Here is a 20,545-nt window from a genome sequence, read left to right on the forward strand (position 1 = left end):
CCCAGTGGTGAGAGTGGGACCCAGAAGAGGCCCATCAGGGAACTGTCAGGTGACCAGCCTCCAGGTGTAGCCAACACTCCTTGAGGCAACATGGTCCTGGAGCAGCTGTGGGCATCAGGGAGGCAGAGCGCCAGTGCCAGTGGGAAGGAGCAAGCATGTGCGGCTGCGAGTTTCCGTCATTTCTTTATTGGGGCAGGGGGTGTGTCATTGATACGGACTTCCGGGCTGGTCCCTGTCTGCAGACAGGTATGCATACTCCAGTGTGCACACACAGCACGAGGCCAGAGCGCTGGCGGGCTGGAGAGAGGTCAAGCTCTTTTACAAGAGGATGTTAGAGACTGGTCCCAGAGAATGGGTGGTGTCTGAGGCTTCGGCCGCACCCTGGTGGGAAGCCGGCTGCCTGAGCACCAGGGTGCAGCTGCCAGCAATGGGGGCCCAGAGGGCTGGGCTGTGTGAGGAGCTTGGGTGGCCAGCCTCTGTGCCCTTCCCCTGAGCTGGTGGCCAGGCCCGGCCCTGCCCTTGAGGCAGGTGTTCGAGCTCCTCAGGGTGGGGGCCCGAAGACCTTGAATGCTCCACGGGGCCACTCGTTGGGCCCTTCTCCATGCCAGGACCGTCAGAGGACAACCCTCCGGTCCAGGTGATCCCCACGCCCACTCCGCTGGTGCCTAACTTCCAGGTGCTTCTTCTGGACCTTCTCAAAGTGCTGCAGCAGCTCTGCGTAGTCGATGCTGGAGGAATCCGCTTTCTGAGCCTTGGGGGCTGCTTGTGGACTGTTTCTGGGGAAGAAGAAGGGCTCAGCATCAGTCTCGGCAAGCCGGGGAGGGAGCTGGGGGCCAGGTGGCACCGGGCATAGGAGGGCCGGGGTCAGGGCAGGGCCACAGGCTCACGGAGCTCAACCTGGGGGAGTACGTCTGCCTCAAGGCCGGGATCCCTTGCCCAACGGTCAGCCCCAAAGCAGGGGAGTCCCGTGAAAATCCCCTCCCCCTTAAGTGCTGGGACCAGTCAACAGTGCTGCTTGGATATGGTCTTCAGTCTGTGGGCTGGCAATGGGGCCCAGAGCAGGCATCGCATCGGGAAGCATTTCCTGTTTACGACTGGCTCCCTTTGGGGTGAAAGCCAGGGCTAGCAGCCAGCCAGGAAGCCAGCTGGGGCCTGGAACAGGGTCCAGGGAGAAGGGGGAGGAGGCAGCCTGGCCCTTTCTCTGGGGCAGGACTAGGCCTGCAGACAACAAGGACTGTCTACTGCTGAAGAGACTCTACTGGGCCTTTAGCTTGGCAGGACATCGATTTTTGAGTGTTGAGGTCCAAAGGCCTGTGGTCATTTTCTGTCCCTGAGGGAGGAGAGCTGGTTTCACCACCGGGCATGCTGGCGGTTCCTACAACTCCTGTTGTTACCACCCCCTCCCCCTGCTCTGTACGGTTGCACAGGTCGTGCAGAGCGCAGCTACAATGTGCCTGATGCTCCTTGGGGTCGTGCAGGGTAATAGCCCTGTTCAGCTTGCCCCAGGGACTAGATCCCCTGGGGCCCTGCCCTGTTTATAAGCACCCCTCCAGAGAATCTCCTGGAAGTCTGCTTCTCTCTCAACTGAGCCTCTCTGGCTTAGGAAACAGATCTGTGTGGGCTGGAAAAATATTTGCTTCTAGCCCCTAAGGCCTGGTGGCCCTAGTAAGGGGGGAGTCTCATGAAGGCTGTGGGCTGTTCATGAGAATCCTTGGACCCCCTGAGTTCATGGACAGACCCCAATATTGAGGCACAAGAACTGAACACACAAGCTAGATAAGCCGGGATCCAACTGGAATACAACCACTTCCTAACCACTGGACCTTGGGCCCATGGCTCAGTTTCCTCCTCTGTAAAGGGGGGACGGCCACAGAAGCCACTCCATGGGGTAGGTGTAAGGGTTCCCTCAGATTCGACACGGAAGGGCTTAGCCTGGTGCCCAGCCCCAGCTTGATAGGGGGCCACCATGGCTACAACCCTGGTCCTTGAGGTGAGGCCAGCCGGGACCCAGCAGCTCAAGGCCGCCTGTTTACCTGTGGCTCAGTCCACTTGGGGGGGGAAACGATGGCCCTTCACCCCAAGGAAACGCTCCCCAATAAGCTTGGCCCCTGACAGGCCTCTCTGACCACTCACTTGGCTGCGGAGGCAGGACCAGGGGCGGTGGGAACCCTTTCCATAGTCAGGATGGGGCTGGAGCTTGGAGGTAGCCCCCTACCTACTCTGTGTTCCCCCCTGCTGAAGGCACCCTAGACAGCGGCCTGGCCCCCGCTTTCCTGGGCCTCAGGCAACATCGGTTCAACAAAGACCAGCAGGAGCCACGTGGCTCTGGTGCGGGCAGGCTGCGGGTGGCATTCTGAACTCCAGCTCCTGTATTCAGCTCCCCTGGGAGCGGGGAAGGAGGCTCCCTGTCATAGTAGCTCTGTGGTCCCGGTGTCACCGCCCTGAGAGAATAACCTGGGCTTCTGGGGAAGCCGAGGGACACCCTGCGGTTTAGAGCTCTCGCTAGGGAGTGGCCAGGCGCAGCCCCAGCCCCTCAGGCAGAGATGCGGGACACCTGTGGGCCTGGGAACACGCGCCCAGATGGGACACTGCAGTACGTGCCTAGGCGTCCGTGGGTCTGTCTGCTGCTCCCCTCGACACTAATGGCAAGCCCAGGCGTCAGGTCCAGAGTAGGACTGAGATTAGGGGTTTCCGTGGAGATGCCAGCAGTGGCAGCCAACCCGGGGGATCTGCCCAGAGGTGCCTGGGACAGCGTGTGGGGGTGGGGAGGAGTGGGCCACACCTTGTGCTCCCTGGGCCCTCGGTGGCTCGGCCTTCCTCCCTGGACCCCTCCTGGCCTGAGGTCTTCTGTGTGTGTGTAGCGGGGGGCGGAATGGGGAGGAGCGTGTCTCGTGGGAGTAGGGTAGGTCTCCTCTGAGCATGTGGGCCAGGGCTCCTCTCCCTGCCTGTCACAGCGGGCACAGCTGTCGCGCAAGCCCTTCCTGCTTTGTTGACAACACCCCGCGGGCAGTCAGTGGCTGGAGGACACCCCACCAGCAGCGGAGAGACCCAAAGCTGGCCCTCTCTCCTGCCACCCCCACCCATGCACCTGTGACCAGCTTTTTGCTTCAGAGGTTCCCTCCTGCGTCACTGAGATGGTTTCTGGGGAGTAGCCTGGAAGCCTGAGTGTGGCCAGGGTCTCCGAGCCCTGCTGGCGCCTTGAGCACACAGAATGAGGGATGGGGGAGGGGTACAGAACCCCCCACCCCCAGCTGTTCCTGGCTTGCAGGCCTGTCAGGCAACCCAAAGCTGTCTTCCAGCTGCCTGCCCCTCCCAGGGCTGAGACTGTCCCTGTCTCCCTCTCCTGGGTGTGAGCTGTCCCTCTGTGCCCAACCCTGCAATCTGACCCCTCCCCCAGCTGTTCTTGGGGCCCCCTCCCCGCCCAATGTCTCCTTGCTCGTTTCTGTGCCAACTCTTCCAGGGTCCCTGCGAAGAAAGGCTGGGCACCTGGGGCCTTGAAGGCTGGGCCGAGCCTCAACCATCCATTTAACCCAAATGCTCATTTACTAATGAAGAAACCGAGAACCAAGAGACGGATCTGAGGTCACACAGCAAATCTTGGAGCAGAGCGTGGATCAGAGCCTAGTCCAGGGGGTGCCTGGGAGGCTCAGTGGGTTAAAGCCTCTGCCTTTGGCTCAGGTCATGATCCCAGGGTCCTGGGATCGAGCCCCACATGGGGCTCTCTGCTCAGCGGGGAGCCTGCTTCCTCCTCTCTCTCTGCCTACTTGTGATCTCTCTCTCTGTTCAAAAAAAAAATCTTAGATCCTAGTCCAGGCCTGTGGCCTGCCCACTGAGCTGAGAACCCAGAGGTCTCAAACCCTTGGCCCAAGACTGCCTTGACTCTGACCATGGGACGCTTAGGGAGAATCCTTTATCCCCAGCTTCCCTCCCTCTGCACATTTGTCCCCGGGCCTGGAGCACGCCGTGAGGGCTCCTACCACCTCGAGCTTTACAACCCCACCCCCCACAAGATGTCATGGGCAGAGCTCTGATAGGCATCTGGCCCTCAGCAGTGCAGGGTCTGGAAGGCGGGCTGGTTGGGGGTGGGGACCAGAACCAAAGGTCACAGGAAGCAGCCCTTCCTGCCTCCTCCTCCCGTCCTCACCACTGCACTTTTCCTCCTAAGTGCCTGCCAGGTGACCCTAACACCCAGACAGTAGAAAGGCTGGTGCAGAGGCAAGGCCAGGGACGCTACGGTGTGGCTTCAGGGCCTGAGTCCCAGGAGCTAGAGGTATCCCCACCAGGGGCATCCAATGGAGACCGCAACTCCCTGCTCCCTGGGGATCACTCAGGCATCACTAGGAGCAGCCGGGACTGTGTCCAGCTCTGCCTCCTGGAGCACCACTGTCCGGGAAAGTGGGTGGGGTAGGCAGGAGCTGGGCCTTGGCTGGGGTGGGGAGTGGGGGCACACCCGCCGGGGACTCAAGCCCCTCCAGCCGGCCTGCCTCCAGCCGGCCTGGGTAGCCAGCCTGTCAGGTGGTCCGCCACCAGCCTCTGGAGAGGCCAAGCGGGACGGGAGGGGTGGTGGGAGCCTAAAGCCAGTGCCACAGAGGGCACGGGGCTTGGGTCTGGGGCCCTGAGTGTTAGGCTGCCCATTCCAAGGCTGCCCGCATCAGTCCCAGGGGCCGAAGCCCGAGGCCCTTCACAAAAAGCGAGGTGCCAGGCCTGCCAAGTGGCTCTAACAGCCTGGGAGGGAACTCTAGACACACAGGGCATCTGATGCGAGCTGCGTGTGCTCCATTCAGCGTAAATCTCCTCAGTGGCTCTGCTGGTTTCCATGGCGACCTGACAAGTGAAATTTTCCATCTCGGATGCCAGATGCCTGTGGATGAGGCAGAGCCTGCAAGGGTTACCAAATATAGACACAGCCCCGCAGGCTCTGGGGGCCGGGCCAGCCATGGGTTTGGGGTGGGAGCCGGGCTGGACAGCCCCCTCCCCCGGGGCCACAGCCCTCCTGCCTGGAGGCGGCCATGCTGGGACTCGTGGTGGCGGTGTGCCCAGGACCTGCTCTTCCCATGGGCAGGACCTGAGCGGGGTAGCTGCAGATGCAGCCCGTCTCCCGTCCCCAGGGTAGGCTCCGGAAGGCCGCAGCGAGGCTGGGGTCTCTCTGAGGCCCAGGCTGGAGCCTCTGCTGTAGACCGAGGAGATGGCCACCCAAGGCCGGGCTCTCATGCCTGTCTGAGTGGGACTGGGCGCTTATCTCTGGCCTAGGATGTGAACCGAACTCCCTCCACCTCGTCCTGCAAGTGGCTTCCCTCCAGGGGCATCCGTCTGGGTGACTCTGGCATGCTCTCGCATTTTTTGACTAACTCAACCCTGACCGTGTGGAGAAGGTATCGTTAGCCTGTGCCACCTTGTAAACCGTCCTGCAGCCCCTCCTCCTGGGGCCCTGAGAGGCCCGAGGGCCGGTGGCAGTGGGGTGGCCGGTCTCCATGGTGGCCGGGGGCTGTGGTTCCGAGGCGAGGGAGACCCCTCTGGGCCTGACCCCTCTGGCCAGCCTCCCCTGGGGGCAGGATGGAGGGCAGCGGTCCCCAGCAGCACTCACTCGGTCTGGAGCAGCTCGGGGTTGGGCACGCACTGCAGCCGGCGGGACAGCAGCTGGAAGGCGCTGCTCTGCGGCAGCAGCATAAGCAGGCCATACAGGGCCTTGATCAGGTGTGGGTGGCTCTTCACATCCAGGAGCTGCAGGCGCAGATCTGCAGCAGGGCAGAGGAGAGAGGTCAGGGCTCACTCACTGCCCCAGGCCTGCCTGGGAACCGGCCAGCCAGAGGCCTGTGCTTTAGAGGGAGGCAGGGGCTCCCCCACAGCCAGACACACCCGCCCTCTCCTCCAGGGTCACCTTGCCTGTCCCTGGGGCATCCCCCCCTTTCTTCCTGCCCATCTGTGCTGAGCGAGCCCTCGGCCTGACAACTCCTGTGCTGCCGCGGGGCCTGGGCCCTGAGCCCCTACCCTCACTGCAGCCCGGTAATGAGGGGGCTCGGGGCCTGGAGTGTAACAGATTCCCCGGTCTGCTCTGCACGTGCCAACACAAGAGAGCTATAAATAGGGTGAGCAGGAGAGAAAGCCCGGATTAGGGCAACTTTAAGGGAGGGCAGGATGGAAGAATGCTGGTGCGTGTGGAGGGAGGCCACCGGCACCAAGCTCCGGAGTGTCTGGTAGTGCTTCTGGAAAGCTACCTTAGGTACCAGCCCTGGCAGTACCGCACTAGATGGGAGCGGCGCCCCAGTCCTGCCTAGCACCTGTCCCAAGTCAGCAGCCCCACGCCGCCCTCCTCTGAGCCCCTCCGGGAGAATCATGGGCTCCTGCCTTCTTGTGTCTCGAAGGCCCAGTCCCAGGCATCACTGGGGGGAAATGTGCCACCAACACCCAGAGAGGCCACGGCACCCCAGCAGCCGTGCAGGGGTCTGGGCTGACCGCTGGAGCCAGAGCAGCCAAGCTCAGCTGCCCCCAGCCCCTGCACCCCAACCCTCTTCTTGCCACAGGGAGGAGCCGCCCATGGAGACCCGAGTAGCTGGGGCTGTGGGGCCAAGCCAGTCCCCGGGAGGCCAGGCAAGCCGGGAGTGGGATGGGGAGCCGAGCAGGAGCAGGGTGCCTCTGCTGCGGTCACCCCCGCAAAGCCCTGGTGAGAGGGCACTCGTGGCTTCTCCGGGGTCAGGCTGGACCTGACCTCAGGAGAGTGTGTGTGCCTGGCTGCCCCAGAAGGCCCTTGGGGAAGTGAGATGGCAGGCCAGGGGACCACGTGGGACAGGCTTGGCTGCACGCCGCTGGGAACAGGGTCTTTGTCCCGGGCCTCTAGCCCTGTGGTGCCCGGCTGTGTGGAGAAGCTCGGACGGGTTCAAGGCGCTGCCAGGGAGCAGGAGGCTGGGGCAACCGGCAGGACAGGAGGGAGGCCACCGGCAGGGCTGCCTTCCTGCTTCCTGACTTACTGCAAGCGCGGGATTTTTATTCTGGGGGCTGCCCTCTCTGGGGAGCAAGCGCCAGGTGCGCTGAGATGCCAAGGGCTGTGCGCGCCCCAGCCAGCGGCCAGCGGCCACTTCTGCACATTCAGCCTAAATGTGGCCACCTGGCGGCTCCTGCCCAGCCGCTCCCCACAAACGCCAGCTCTGCTTTGCAGAGAGGGGAAGATGTAGCTCCTGGGCACAGAGAAGCCCCTGCAGGTGGGCCCAGGGAGCCCCTCAGCTTCTGAGAGTTGGGGCACAGGGCAGTGTGCTTGCAGGGGGCGTGGGAACAGCTCTGGACCGGCCGCTCCGGGTCCCCAAGTGGGGATGTCATTCAGCTTCAGATGGCCTGCATCTGCGAGACCCACCTTCAGGCACTCGCCCTGATGCCACTCGTCCCGGTCTTGCTGGACTGGACGCCCCAGCACTGTCATCCCCGGCCTTTTGTTCCGGCATTGGAGGACCCCCTCCCCACCTCCGCCGGTGGGGGGAGCCCCCTCCCCCCGCTCCCTGAGGCAGGGCGGAGCGGCGGCGGGGGGAAGGCTCTTACATGTGAAGATGGGGCACTCGATCAGCTGCACCAGCTTGTCCACCTCTGTGAGGAAATCCACTGTGACCTCCAGGTCTCCGCTGGGGGGGGGGTCAAGGAAAGTCTGACTGTTGGGCCGGGACGGCGGGCCTCTCGGAGGGGCCTCTGTGGGAGTGCGGGCCGCCGGACAGGGGGAGACTCGGGGGCTGGGAACGCGGGCTCTTCCCACTCGGGTCCTGGCTTCAGAAGCAGAGCCTGCTCTGCTGAAGCACGAAGGTCCACCAGTCTACCTGCCTTTTTACTTCTCCATCCCTCAGTGAAAAAGGGCCCAAGGGTCCCCCTGCGTGGGCACTCCGGTTCTGCGCGGGGGCTCTCTCCTCTGCGCCCTCCCGGCTCTGAAAGGCTCTTATCTCAGCCCTGCAGACCGGGGGGGGGGGGGGGTTTGGGGGGGTGGGGGGTGGGAAGGCTGCGGAGGAAAGGTCCCGGTTCCTGGACGCCTGTCGGCAGGGCCAAGGTCAGGGCTCAGCAAGCAAGCGTGTGGCCCGCAGTCTCTGGGCCACACCAATGACTGAGAAAAGCAAATTTAGGGTGTGGACGAGAGCAGGCAGCCTCGGGGAGTGAGGCGAGGCCACACCGACCCTCAGTGGAAGAACCTCAGGGCAATTCTCTCCTTACCCCCAGCTCCCGCTCCCATCAGGAAAGGAGGCCCATTTTGTGTCCTAAGCAGCTTTTTAATCCAGGGTCACGAGCTGGGCATTCACAGAGGAAGCTGGTGCGCGTCAGCCTTCTAAGAACTGTGACCAATCTGCCCACAGATGCCTTTCCAGGCCCCAAGGCGAGCTGCGGGTCTTCTCTTCGGCTGAGGCCTCTCTCCCCGCCTGCTTCTCCCCGCTGTCCCAGCCAACCTGGGCTCCCTCTGGCTCTGTGGCCCCAGAAGGTCCTTGAGTTCACCAGCAATGGTGCAGACACCAGAACTCAAGCGTGCAGGCCTCACCCGGGTCCCCCCACTGCAGTCCACCCACCTTCCCCATTCCCGGGGCCTCTCCCTGCTCCCACCCGGGGGCACCCGCACCTAGGTGGCCCTGTCAGCACCCCTCAGCCTCGGTCCCTGGCTTACAAGGTTTTGCCAGGGCAGATCCTGCCACGAGACCCAGATGACCCTGTCTGCTGCCCCCAGCTTGCTCTCAAATACACCCGTCTTGGTGTCCTCCAAGGTCCTGGGGTCACGAGGCCTGGAGGCAGGGAGGGGGGTGACGGGGCAGGAGCGTGGCCCTTGGGCCTGCCACCTGGGCAGATGAACGGGAAGGATACAACTTCTGGATGAGGTCATAGGCGTGCCGGTAGTTCTGGGTGAGGAAGCACAGGGACACGGTTGTGACGGGGTTGTGGCACCAGGAGCGGTAGAGGCAGCAGAAGAGGTTCTGGCTCTCCTGAGGGGGAAGAGGTGTGAGCGGCCGACACAGCCCCGACTCCTTCCCACCCGGGGCCTGAGATCCGGGGGTTCTTGCGCAGCCCCGGGGAGCCAGCTCAGCACCCAGGGCTGTGTCTGGCAGCCCAGCTGGGAAACAAGCCGTCACAAAGGAAACGCTGACAGCTCCTCCTCAGACCCTGTCATTACTCCCAGTACCACAGAGCCACGTGGTGCTGGCTGTGAGGGCCTGGTCGGGCGTGAGCCTGTCCTCTGCGCCGGCATTCCTGCCCTTGGCAAGGAACAGTAACTGTCCTCCCCGGAACGCTGTGGTCCCGGAGCCTGTGGGGCTGGGAGGAGGCTTCCTCAGGCCTTGGGGTCTCCCTGGCAGCACCCCGTCTCAAGCTCAGATGCCCCATCTCCTCCTTCCTCTCCAGCCCCCCTGGTGCTCAGGAACCAGCCCAGGAGCTGAGCCCACATGCAGGGAGCCCCTGCCCTGAGAAGAATTCTTAAGTCAGTCCTCTGCAAGTGTGTGGAAAGAACCAGAAAAAGAAGACAGAGGTGTGGCCTGCTCATTCCGCGTCTCCTGACCTGCGATGCCCTAAAGCAGGCGTGCACATCCTTGAGACTCCCTGAGAGGGAGCAGAGACAGGGTCTGAGCTGCGGGAGGAGGTGGGGTGGAGACCACGGCCCACAACGGGGAACGAAGCCGCTGGAGCCACCAGCACACCCAGAGTGGCAGCCACTTCCGGAGGCCCTCCGAAGCTCAGCCTCCTGCTCATGGGCCACACGAAGCCCTTGACCGGACACTGAACTCAGGGCAGGCTGGCAGAACAGTGAGCAGTCCCCCACCTCCCTCTCACTGATCGGCTCCACTAGGCCCTTATCCAAAGCCTGGGCCAGGTAGCACTGGGATACCTTGGCTTAGGACAGGGGGCCTTTTGAGACAGATCTGTTCCCCTGTTCGAGGGAAGGACCATGGCTGAGAAGGAGGGTAGGGCCAGCAATGATCCCTGATGTCTGGCAACGATTTAACCCAGAAGCCTGACTCACACAGGGCAGCACGGCCCAGGACACGTGAGCCACTGGGTCCCAGAAGCCAGTGTGCTTGGCGTGTGGGGTGTCAACAAGGGGAAAAGGCATGGTCTTTGGCAGCTCACGGAGGGCACGCAGACCCTGGAGCAGAGTCCAGAGCCTTCCGTGGGTACAGATCTCTGCAGCAGGTGGCTCCAAGGAGACGGCCTCTGACTTATTGCCATGGTTGGCACTGAGCAGCAAGCCAGGGGAGTCCATAGTTCACACTGGACCCGGAGATCTCAGATTCTGTCCCGTCTCCCCACCATGAGCCCCCCGGGGTAAGGGTGGCTTAGCACGGCTGTGCGCCTGTGTGCACGTGGGACCACACCCGGGACCCGAGCCCATGGACGCGGAGTACCAGAGTCTTCAGGTCCTTGAGCTGGTTTCTCAGCTGGAAGAGTTCCGTGGAGGTGAGCAGGATGGTGTTGAGGGTGTGGACCATGGTCGAGGCAAACTTGAGGTCCTCCTCTCGGAGCAGGATGTCTGCCATTGAGTGAAAGATGTTCTCTGCATTCAGTAGGAGGCAGAGCTGCCTGGAAGACAGGCCAAGGAGAGGTTACAGAAACCTCTGGGCTTAACCTAGGGAGCCTCTCCCTGGTCTTGTAGCATCCTGATGAAACCCGCTCTTTCCTGGGTTTGGCCTGGGACCCCAGCTCTCAGGCCTGTGCGGGAGGGTGGGGCGCGGCTCACGGGGGGCCTGGCTCCATGCCTCCCAGCCCTGCTCACTCTGACCCCAGCAACTCTGGAGCCCCACAGGCTGGAATGACCTCCGTCCCCTGCCCCGACCCCAAGATGGAATTCTAAGAGGAACCGTAGGCCTCTCCTACCACTGTCGCTGCAGAAGCCTCACGTTACCTTCCAGGCCTCCCACATGTCACAGCAATGCCCCCCACGTGCCCAGGCACTCCCTACCCCTTTCCGCCTTTACTTTTTTGGATAGAGATGACCTTTATGCGACAAGTAACCCACGCCGTTCACGGTGCCGTCCTCTGAGGGCCCCCCTGGGCTCAGGAACCTATCTGTGTTGTTCACAGGTGTGACCCCCACCACCCCCCGCCCGGAGCACATGGTGCCCACCGACTGCAGGGCTCAGTGGGTGCTTGTGGGATGGACGGGTCCTATGACAACCCCGAGTTTTATCTCCGATGTTCACATAAGGGAAACTCGGGTGCACGGACGCAAAATGACTTGACCGAGGTCACAGGATGAGTTAGGGCCACTTGTCCTTCCCCCAACTCTCCTCTTGGAAGTCCTGTAGGTTAGGGTTAGGCTTTGTGGAAAGGAGTCTCCGTTCTATAAAAAGGAAAACAGGAAATCCAGAGAATGGAGAAAAGCAGATTTTCCAGGGTCCCTGGGCCAAGATGATGTCAACAGTAGGAGGCAGGTCTCAAGGACAGGCTCAGAGGAAGCCTGCTGAGTTCCCTTTGCAGTGGCGCCCACGGAGGCTGGGCCTCGAGGGGACGAGTGGGCCTTCCCGTCGGGAGCATGGCCACTGAGCCACTGACCGCGCTCTGTATCCACTCCCTGGATACATCATGTCCCCTGGATGGGACACAGGGTGCACGTATGTCCGCCTGACTCCTTGCCTCTGCTCCCGGCAAGTACACATACCCTGACATGGGCCTGTGGGTACAAAGGTCTGGGGCCTGCCTCAAGATCTACATGAACCGGACAACATGAGCCACATTTGCAGCCAAGATGCTGGACACACAGCCATCCCAGGCCACTGAACTCGCACTAAGCTCTGCATTTATCAGGCTCTGGTTTCCTGCTTCCCTCTGAATACCAGCCATGCCTTGGGGCCAGACAGCAGAAGATTCCTCCCCACCCCCGGCTCCAGAAAAATCCCAGAGCATTTGGTAATAGAGAGGCCAAACCACGAAGTGCAAACAGTGGGCAGGCTGTCTCCAGCCCAGGCCCAGCTGGAACTAGCAGCCTTGGGGAAGAAAGCACCAGAAAAGTGGAAATAAGGCTGTTGGGGCGGGGGGTGGGGCTGGATAGTGGCGTGGGAGGGGCTTTGCCGTCACCTGGGTGGCACCCCTGCTCACCTGTGTGCCCCCAGAGCTTGGTACTTCCAACAGCTGTGTGACCCTAGTGTCTCCGTGCCATAATTTCTTCACCTCCTACTTGGGGGTAATACCCCCATGCAAGATGGAGGTCACTCAGAAGAGAGCTGCATAGTACATGGTTAACGGGACCCTACTTGGGTACTCCAGTGATACCAAAGGTGGGGGTGACAGCCAGTTCATAGGAAGAAGCTTGGCTCTTCTGCAGAGCACAGACAGTACTTTCTGTCCCTTCCTGGGCCTCCCACCCCTGGATGAGCTCTGTCTCCAGGGCCGTGGGATAGAAATGTTCCAGAAGGGCAGGCCAGGGAGGAAGGGGAGAATTCTGACAAATGGTCATAAATGCTCGTCGCCTGCAGCTGCTGCCGTCTCCATGACAGAGGCCAACAGCTGAGGCTCTGCCAAGGCAGCACTCTCCGGGGACCACGGGGCATGGGGACCTGTAGCAGCCAGAGGGTGGGGGTGGGGCACTCACATGAAGACAGCTGGAGAAGTGTGGAGGGGTAAGCAAAGGGGATGGTGGTGGTGAGGACAGGCAGGTGCCAAGGCCTCCTGGCATCCCTCAGAACCCGGAACACTGATGGTGCTGCAGAAGGTCACGGACCTTCTAGAAATTTCTAACATTTTCTAGAAACGCTCTTCTCTCATCACCAGTGAGAGCACACCATCCTGGCCTTTCCCTCCTTCAGTGACTGCTTCTCCTCTCGTGTTGTGGTGGCCCAGCGCACGCGTGCTCTCCATCTCTCTCTCTCGTCTGCATCTCTCAGTGGTCATGCCTGGTCTCATGTTTTCAAGGCCATCCCAAATGGCTGCCCAACAGGCATTTCAAATTTGGCAGTGCCACGCACCACGCTCCGGCTCCCTGCCTTCCTATCTCAGGAAGCAGTGTCCTTGCTGCTCTGCCCAAGGAAGGAGTCTCTCTTGAGCCCCTGGCTTCTCTGTCCAGTGCACCCGCCAGCCTGGCAAGTGTTGGCCATCTCTTCTGGTCAATTCCAAGCTGTCTCCTCACTGGTCTCCCTGCTGCTTCTCTCATCTCTACAATCCACCCTCCCAGAGGACTGCCCACTGGGGCAAGCCCTGAAAAGTGCCAGTCAGAGCACGCCACCCCCTGGCAGTTTCCCACGGGATCTGAACAAATCCCAATTCTTCACTACACCTCCAGGATCTTGCATCTTCTTGTCATTTCTCTCCAACTCAGCTCTTAGGGTCCCTCCTTCACTCTGCAGAGAGTGGCTTCCCGGATGTTACGTTTCCCCCTCATCACTCAGGGTCTGGCTGCCCTGCCTGGGGCTTGGCTCAGGAGACCCCTGAATGCGCGCTGGCAGGACACAGCAGTGACACAGCACCCCGAGAAGCCGCCCTGAAGCTCTGCTAGTTAAACCAGCGGGAGAGGAGAAGAGGGAGAAGCCAGGAAGGGGCTCCTCAGAGAGGAGTGGCGGTGGGGGGCACGGCCTCCAGCAAGCCTCAAGCCCCACTGTGCTCTGGATGTTTGCAGGGTGGTCTCCTCGCCCCAGGAGGCTGCTGGGCAGAGCCTGGCGGGGCTGTTTTGCCCCCTCCCCCCGGCGGCCGGGCCACGCTCGGAGGCCGCACCTCGTCTCCTCTCACCCAGCCTCTTCCATCCCATCCCAAGGTCACCCGGGGTTTGGGAAGAAGGAAAACAATTCCCAGCCTGCTGGGTCACGAAGCCTCCAGAAGGCAGGAACAATGGAGTATTAGCTGCTCACTGGGAGCTCTCACCACACGCCAAGCACGTCCTCTCGGGATGGGCAGGGGCTGGCGGGAAGTAGAGCAGCCCAGGTCTCTGTGGGCTCACTGGGTCCTAGCTAGGCATCTTCGGGGGCGGGAGAAGAGTAATCTGGGCAGGTCAACCGGGCCGTAGCCTGGAGGGCTCTGAGTACTGGACCAGGACGCTGATTGCTCTTCCTTGAGTAGGACGGTGGGCGGTGGGGAGGGAGGGACCCACTTTTCACTTCAACCCCAAGCCCGTGAAATGGCCTGCCCAGGGGGGCCTCCGAGTCTCCAGAGGCCCAGCCCCAGGGTCCTCCCAGGGCGCTGAGCCAAGTCCTCACACCACGCTGCCAGGCACACGGCTGACCGGGGGAGCGGGGAGGATCCAGACCCAGGAGAGTCCCCTTCCAGAACCCGGTTCCTGCTCCGACTCCGCCTCCCTGGGGCCTGTCGGCGCCCAACGGGAGCCTGGCAGATGGCGGCCTCGCGGGGCTGCGGTGTCATCACTTCTGCTGAGCCCCGCTTGGGCGGCCTGCCCGGCTCTCAGGCATGGCAGCGGTCATGAACATGGCTTGCAAGCCTTAAACGTCCGCCCCTATTTTTTAATACTCATATTAAAGTACTATTCATCATGAGACAGCAGCTTGGAGAACACCTGGTGACAAGGCAGAGAGGTTAGGCAGGAGGAAACCTCCAGGAGGTCTGGGAGGGCACAGCCCGCAGGCCTACCTCAGGGCTGGAAGGCAGGGGTCCACACGCATGTGGCCTGAGAGGGCCTCTGGGATGCAGCCTCTCACCTCAGGCCAGAGCCCTGTGGATGGGCTTTGCCTCCCCCCCATCGAGCCCCCTGCTATTTGCCTATGCAGCTGGTGCCCTACTCCTGGGTCTGGGTTCATGCCAGGGAAGGAACAGTTCCCTTTGGTCCCTCTCAGGGGAGCAACCTGCCTGGGGCCTGACCCAAGACAGAAACCCCCACTTTCTCTAATGGATTGAGAGGACACTGCCTCTCCACAGAGGTGCCTTCTTTGGGGGTAACTTCAAAAGGCCAAGGTCTACAGCAGGGCCAGGGGAAGGCACTCTGGAGAGGGGCCGCCTGGAAATGGCCACACCACACTTGCCAGGCTGGCATGAGGTCTGTGTCACTGTCTCTTCAACCACTAACACTGGCTAAGCATCCCCGTTCACCAGACTCCAGCTGTGAACGGCCAGTGGCCTCAATGGTGGCCCAGAGTGGAAGGTGTGCTCCTGAGGCCCTGTCTGCAAGCCACCCACAGCCCCTGCTTCAGGCCACCTGTGGGCCAGAGCAGGGAGGAGGAGGAGGGCATCGACCAGCCTTGCAGGTGGCTCGAGACAGGCCAGTCTCACCCTGAGGCCCTGTGGCCCAGGCCAGATGGGAGAACCCCGCTGTGAGGCAGCAGCTGCTGCCCGCTGCAGGGGAGACAGGCATGGCACAGGCTGGCCCCTACTAAGCCAGCAGGGGGCCCATTACTGTCCTTCACCCTGTCCTGGCAGTGGGAAAGGGGCCACATGTTGCTTTTCGTCTAGGGACCAGGACAGGTCACCAACTCAGGCCAGGCCAAGCCTTGGTTTGGAGGGTAAGACCTGCCCAGCAGCTTTGCACCCCCTTCCCTCTTGAGGACCATGTGCAGAACAGGAAAGAAGAGGCCGTCACCTCTGAGGGTGTGAGTGGGGGCTGCTTCTGCCTCCAGATGCCTCTCTCCAACAGGCCAGCCCTGCCCCCACCCCCAGGGCCTGGCAGGGCATGAAGGATAGGGGTCAGCACTGAGGAACCCTGTTGGGTGGTGAAAAGAGGGTGAGCAGTTCCTTTCAGGAAGGAAGAACCTCAGGGCCTGGGGAAGAGCAAGGCTGGCCCAGGGGAGGGGGTAGCTGGAGAGGGGGCTCCTTCCCTGGGCCAGGCTGGTCTGCAGGAACAGGGACCCCCACACCGGGGTGTGGGCCCAGGAGGGTCGAGTCCTCAGCATGGACACGTACCTTCCTTGGGAAGAAGCACTCCGCCTCCCCGCCATGCTGTGCGGGGGGAGTCTGAACCACGCCATGTGGCTTTGGGGAAGATGTCACACTTCTTCCCATGACCCCTCTTCCCTGTGCCCTCTGGAAACGAGACCCGCAAAGCTGCCAAGGTCAGAAACTGCAGCCCCTGCACCTCCTTCACAGTCAGCTGATGCTTCCCAGGCCCCTGGGCCATTTGCAAGATGCTTATGCTGGTTCTCTCCTGGGGCTCTCCTCCAGCTCCCATCCCCAAGTAAGGGCATGCCGATGCCCCCACAACCCCGCCCCGACTGTTCTGACACTGAGCCCAGAACTGAGGGCTGGCCCGGGAAGTGCAGTGAGCTAGTCTACACTGGCTGCCACCCTCCACTCCCCTACCCTTTCTCCTTCCACAAGCCTAGCTTTTTATTTTTATTTTTATTTTCAATTTTTATTTTTAAAAGATTTTATTTATCTATTTGACAGGCAGAGATCACAAGTAGGCAGAGAGGCAGGCAGAGAGAGAGAGGGGGAAGCAGGCTCCCCGTGGAGCAGAGAGCCCGATGCGGGGCTCGATCCCAGGACCCTGGGATCATGCATGACCTGAGCCAACAGCAGAGGCTTTTAACCCACTGAGTCATGTAGGTGCCCCAAGCCTGGCTTTTTAAAGAGAGACGAAAGGCAGAAGCAGATGGTGTGTCTGACCCTTGGAGGGGGTGCCTGGAGTGAGCACTCAGCCTGGAGGGCCCAGGAGCGCCTCCCTCACCTGGTGGCCCAATGGCTTTGGCTCTCAGGTGCAGGGGACACAGCCGGCCCTGCTAGCCGCTCGGCCCAAGGCTACTAGGCAGGGATGTGCGAGGGGCCCCAGATGGATTCAAGAGAAGTTTAAGGGGAGATAGAGGCCTTTCCCATTCTTGACTATCCTGAGTTGACGGGAAAGCCACCAGCACAGGCCATGAACAGCTGGCCCAGTATGGAGAGACTTGGGCTAACAGCACATGTGAGCGGAAGGTGATGCCAGTGTTGAGAGAGAAGCCGCGGAACCCACCTCCCACCCCCAGCCTCCCCCAGCTGCTCTTCCTGCTTCAATGTTCTTGCCCCTCGGGGCCAAGTGCCCTGGGAACGACCCCCCCCCCTGCCCATCTTCCATGCGATCAAGGAGATGAGGCCTCCAGGGCCGTCCAGACTCAGAGGAACTGAGCCATTAGTGTCACACAGGAGGTGGCCCCATGCTCGATTCCATCCAGTACCTCCTGCTGGGCGGGGCCCAGTAACCAGCTTCCCACAGACACACAGGAAGGTCTGCTTGCGGCTCCTAACCCGCCTGCCCATGCTGCCCTGCCCCACAGCTCCATTTCTGCGCTGTGGCCTCGGGGCCCCCTGGCATCCCGGATCCTGCCCAGGCGGGTCCAGGCCTCCAGCCTCATGAGGCCATGCGGGACTGGCCATGCGGGACCAGACTTGCAGCTCGGCTCTGCAGTGGGTAGCCTGGGGAAGGGAGGATCAGCCCTGGGGTGGAAAACACGGTTGGGCTGGGGTCTGCAGGGTCACTGGGCACGCAGGCCCGGATGTAGCTCCCTTGCTGAGGCTAGAACTGGATGCTGCCTTGGAGGAAAGCTCTGGCAGGGTAGACCCCATGGCCCTCTGCAAGGTGGCCTCAGGGCCAGACCCATCGGGCTGAGGGACAAGTTTCAGGCACCTCTGGTGCAGGTGTCCTTGGCAGCAGAGCCAAGTCATTTCTGCTCAGAGCCCTCCCCTCTCCTCCAGCTGGGCTTCCTTCATCTCCATCCCCAGCGCCTGTGAACTGACCAGGCCAACACCATGTACTGAGGTACAGACCCTCACCTCTCTCTTTTGGCTCCTGGCTGAGGTCCACATCAGTGATCAGGCCAAGGGGATACGAGCTACCCTGGCAAACGCCTGGATCTCACAACTATCACTCCCAACTGCAGCCTTATGTCAGGTACAGAAAACACAGGGCCCAGAGTCACCGCCACCATTCCCACTGGAAAGGGCCCTCCAGCCTTGGCCTTCGCTCTGCCCCTGGGGGACAGCTGGGATCCTTTAGGCATTTAAAGAGAAAGGAGCTTCCAGGTCAGGGTAACATTAGAAACGGGAGGCAGCAGCCGCCTCCCATCTGCAGTTCAGAAGGCTCCAGAGCCCCACTGCCCCCACTTCTCCCCGTCCCATCGGGCCCCAGGCTCTTCTTCCCTTCCCTTCCAGCTCCCTGCTTCCCAAGTATGAAAACTGTAAATCTGTTCTATCTCTTTCAATCAGTCCTCAGCAGTGTGCCCCTCAGGGCAGAGGCAACCACGGTAACCCTGCCAACTCACGCCTTAAAAATTCAGTGTGTTTAATGCAGTCGATGCCGCTGATATGTTTAAAAGTCTCGTTGGGGTGGGGGGGAGGGGGTGGGAGGAGGCACGAGGACTTGTTTTTCTGGGTCTTGCTGGGAGCTCCCGGAAACGGATGGCGGGAGGGCCGCAGCATGATGGGGGAGAGGAAGAAAGGGTCTTTTATCGACTCAGTTCTCTCTTCCTCTTTACAGATGAGCCCGGCCAGCTCCCGGGGGCCACAGCTACCCTGGCGGGGCTCACGCAGACACCTCCAGCGCAGGCCGGATCTGGGCGGGAGTGGTTAAGAAAACCAAATGGTCTCAGCTGGTTGGGGTGAGCCAACCTGTCTCTGGGTTCGGGGCTGTCTCTAGGGACCGCGATGGGAGCGGTGCAGAGCTGGGAGAGCTGAGCCCCCCGCCCTGTACAAGGCCAGGGTGGCCAGATGGGCCCCTCTGCCGTGTGAGGGGTCCCGCATGCTCCCCAGGACAGAAGCTGTCTCCCGCACCTGATCCCTGACAGACCCAGCCCCATTTTCCTTGTGCTCTGGCCAAGCCTGTTTCCCACTGTCCATCTGCAGGGACCTCTCCAGCCCCCTTCAGGCCTTTGATCAAGCTGTCCCCAACTGGGACCCCTGGGAGGGCCTCTGGCCCCTCTCCTGCCCCACCCTGCTAGTCCCACAGTCTCCTGCCTCAAGCTGTGTGGTTCCCCACCCCGCTGAGCTTCACCTTGTGGAGCTCGTGGTGTGTCTCCTCTCTCAACCTATGCTTCCCAACGCAGGATGTGTCTGGGGCCCGGTCCAGAGATGGATGCTTATGGAATAGAGGATGAACGGCCAGGAGGGCCATGGCGGCTCGCATTCCTTCACCTATGCAACTTGGCTTATGGGAGGGACCGCAAGGGACTCAGGACCCCTTGAACACTGCACGGGCGAGGTGGTTTGTGAAGGGTCTGGTTCCGGCTGAGGCGCTTGCGGATTATGCCAGGAGAGGTCTCTGACTCACAGACAAGGTCCAGGTTTGTGCCCCAGAAAAGAGGTTCTACCTTCTATCCCACGTGGCGGAGACACCCCGGAGTATAGGTCAGATGGCAGGGGAGGGATCCCCGTGCTGGAGGCGCCTGGGACACAAGTCCTGCAGGGAAGACCCTGGGGGCCGGCTGAGTTGTGTTGGTGCCGGAGGAAAAGGTGCTGCTGGGAGGCAGGGCAGGTGGTAAAAGCCGGAGGCCATCCTTCTAGGCCTTGAACCCTTGGTAGAAAAGCCCACGGCTCCCGAGCATTTCATGTTTTGAACACTCCGAGCAAAGGAAAACAAAGGGAGGGCTCGCTAAAGGGAATCCTGCTGTCCCCAGGACAGTCGGTTCCAAGAACCACTGACACACAGTATGTCCTTGAGAACAGCCGGGTCCTGTCATGGAGGTTTCTGCCCGGTAACGACACACGCGGCACCTCTGTGAGTGCTTTCTCTACCTTGGGCATGTCATGTACCTTGAACCCCTTTAACAAGGGGACAGGTGTGAAACCCGTGGGTTTCATGGCCTAGGTGGCACAGGGGCTCAGAAGATGGTTTGGGGTTACCTTGGCTGCAGATATCGCTGGATCCACTGATGGACTGAAGCCTGCCTGAGTTTCTCTGGAACCTTCCTGTGACTCCGGGGAAATTTATTTATCTACTTGACCCCCACCCCCTCCCGGGTCTGTGGGTGGCAGGCAATGACCACACTGGCCACACCTGGCCAGGACAGTGCTGTGCTGGTGCTGGGTTCTCATGGCTTTTTCTCCTGGTGGTCGAGTGGGAGGCAGAGTCCAGGCACCGCACCCACAGCCATGCTACGGTCAGAACCCAAACTCAGATCTGGTTGGGATGGGGGTACGGAGGTACGACTGTGCAGGTGACCCCATCAGCAGCTGCCCAGACACCTCTGCTGGGAGCCCTGGCTCCTGAGCACAGGTGGCAGGTCAGTTGCTGCCTCTGAGGTCTCAGGTGGGGAGGAGGGATTTCAATACAATGACTGTGAGGACTCTGAACTCGCCTACACAGTCAGGCAAACAGCAACTCGAAGCCTCATGCGTCTGGGAGCCCCTGGCCTAACTGTTAGAGAATCACTGACAGAGACTATCTCTTTGACGCCCTCTGAGTTCCTACCCTTCCAAGCAGGATTTCCTCCCAAGGATGTGCTTAGCCTCCCTGCCCACAAAGTGGCTGCACACTAATGCCAACACACACACACAGAGCCTGGCAAACTGTTTTCAGGCCCCAGACGTGCTGGCCCATCCACGCCCCGGCCAACTTCCAGCCAGGTGCATGGATGTCCTCAGGGATCCTGTGCTCACGGGACGGAGGACCAAAGTGAAGCCAAGCACCGGTCCTAGGCCACACTGCCAGGCCCACGGAGGAGCAGAGTCCCTGTCCCATTCTGCCAGACTGTCCCACGTGGTG

General features: G+C 61.4%; 1 protein-coding gene across 1 annotated transcript in view; it reads right to left on the bottom strand.

Moving 5' to 3' along the window:
• Window positions 1-164: 164 nt before the first annotated feature.
• Window positions 165-20,545, bottom strand: part of VAC14 (VAC14 component of PIKFYVE complex) — a 98,687-nt gene continuing 78,306 nt past the window's right edge. Inside the window, exons 15-19 of the mRNA XM_059153260.1 lie at window positions 10,350-10,524; window positions 8,818-8,936; window positions 7,528-7,607; window positions 5,585-5,735; window positions 165-776 (exon numbers count right to left, since the gene is read on the bottom strand). Of these exons, the coding sequence (XP_059009243.1) occupies window positions 614-776; window positions 5,585-5,735; window positions 7,528-7,607; window positions 8,818-8,936; window positions 10,350-10,524 (688 nt within the window). The 3' untranslated portion in view covers window positions 165-613. The remainder of the gene's footprint in view (window positions 777-5,584; window positions 5,736-7,527; window positions 7,608-8,817; window positions 8,937-10,349; window positions 10,525-20,545) is intronic.

The sequence above is a fragment of the Mustela lutreola genome, chromosome 16 (assembly GCF_030435805.1).
Source record: "Mustela lutreola isolate mMusLut2 chromosome 16, mMusLut2.pri, whole genome shotgun sequence".
NCBI classification, from domain to species: Eukaryota; Metazoa; Chordata; class Mammalia; order Carnivora; family Mustelidae; genus Mustela; species Mustela lutreola.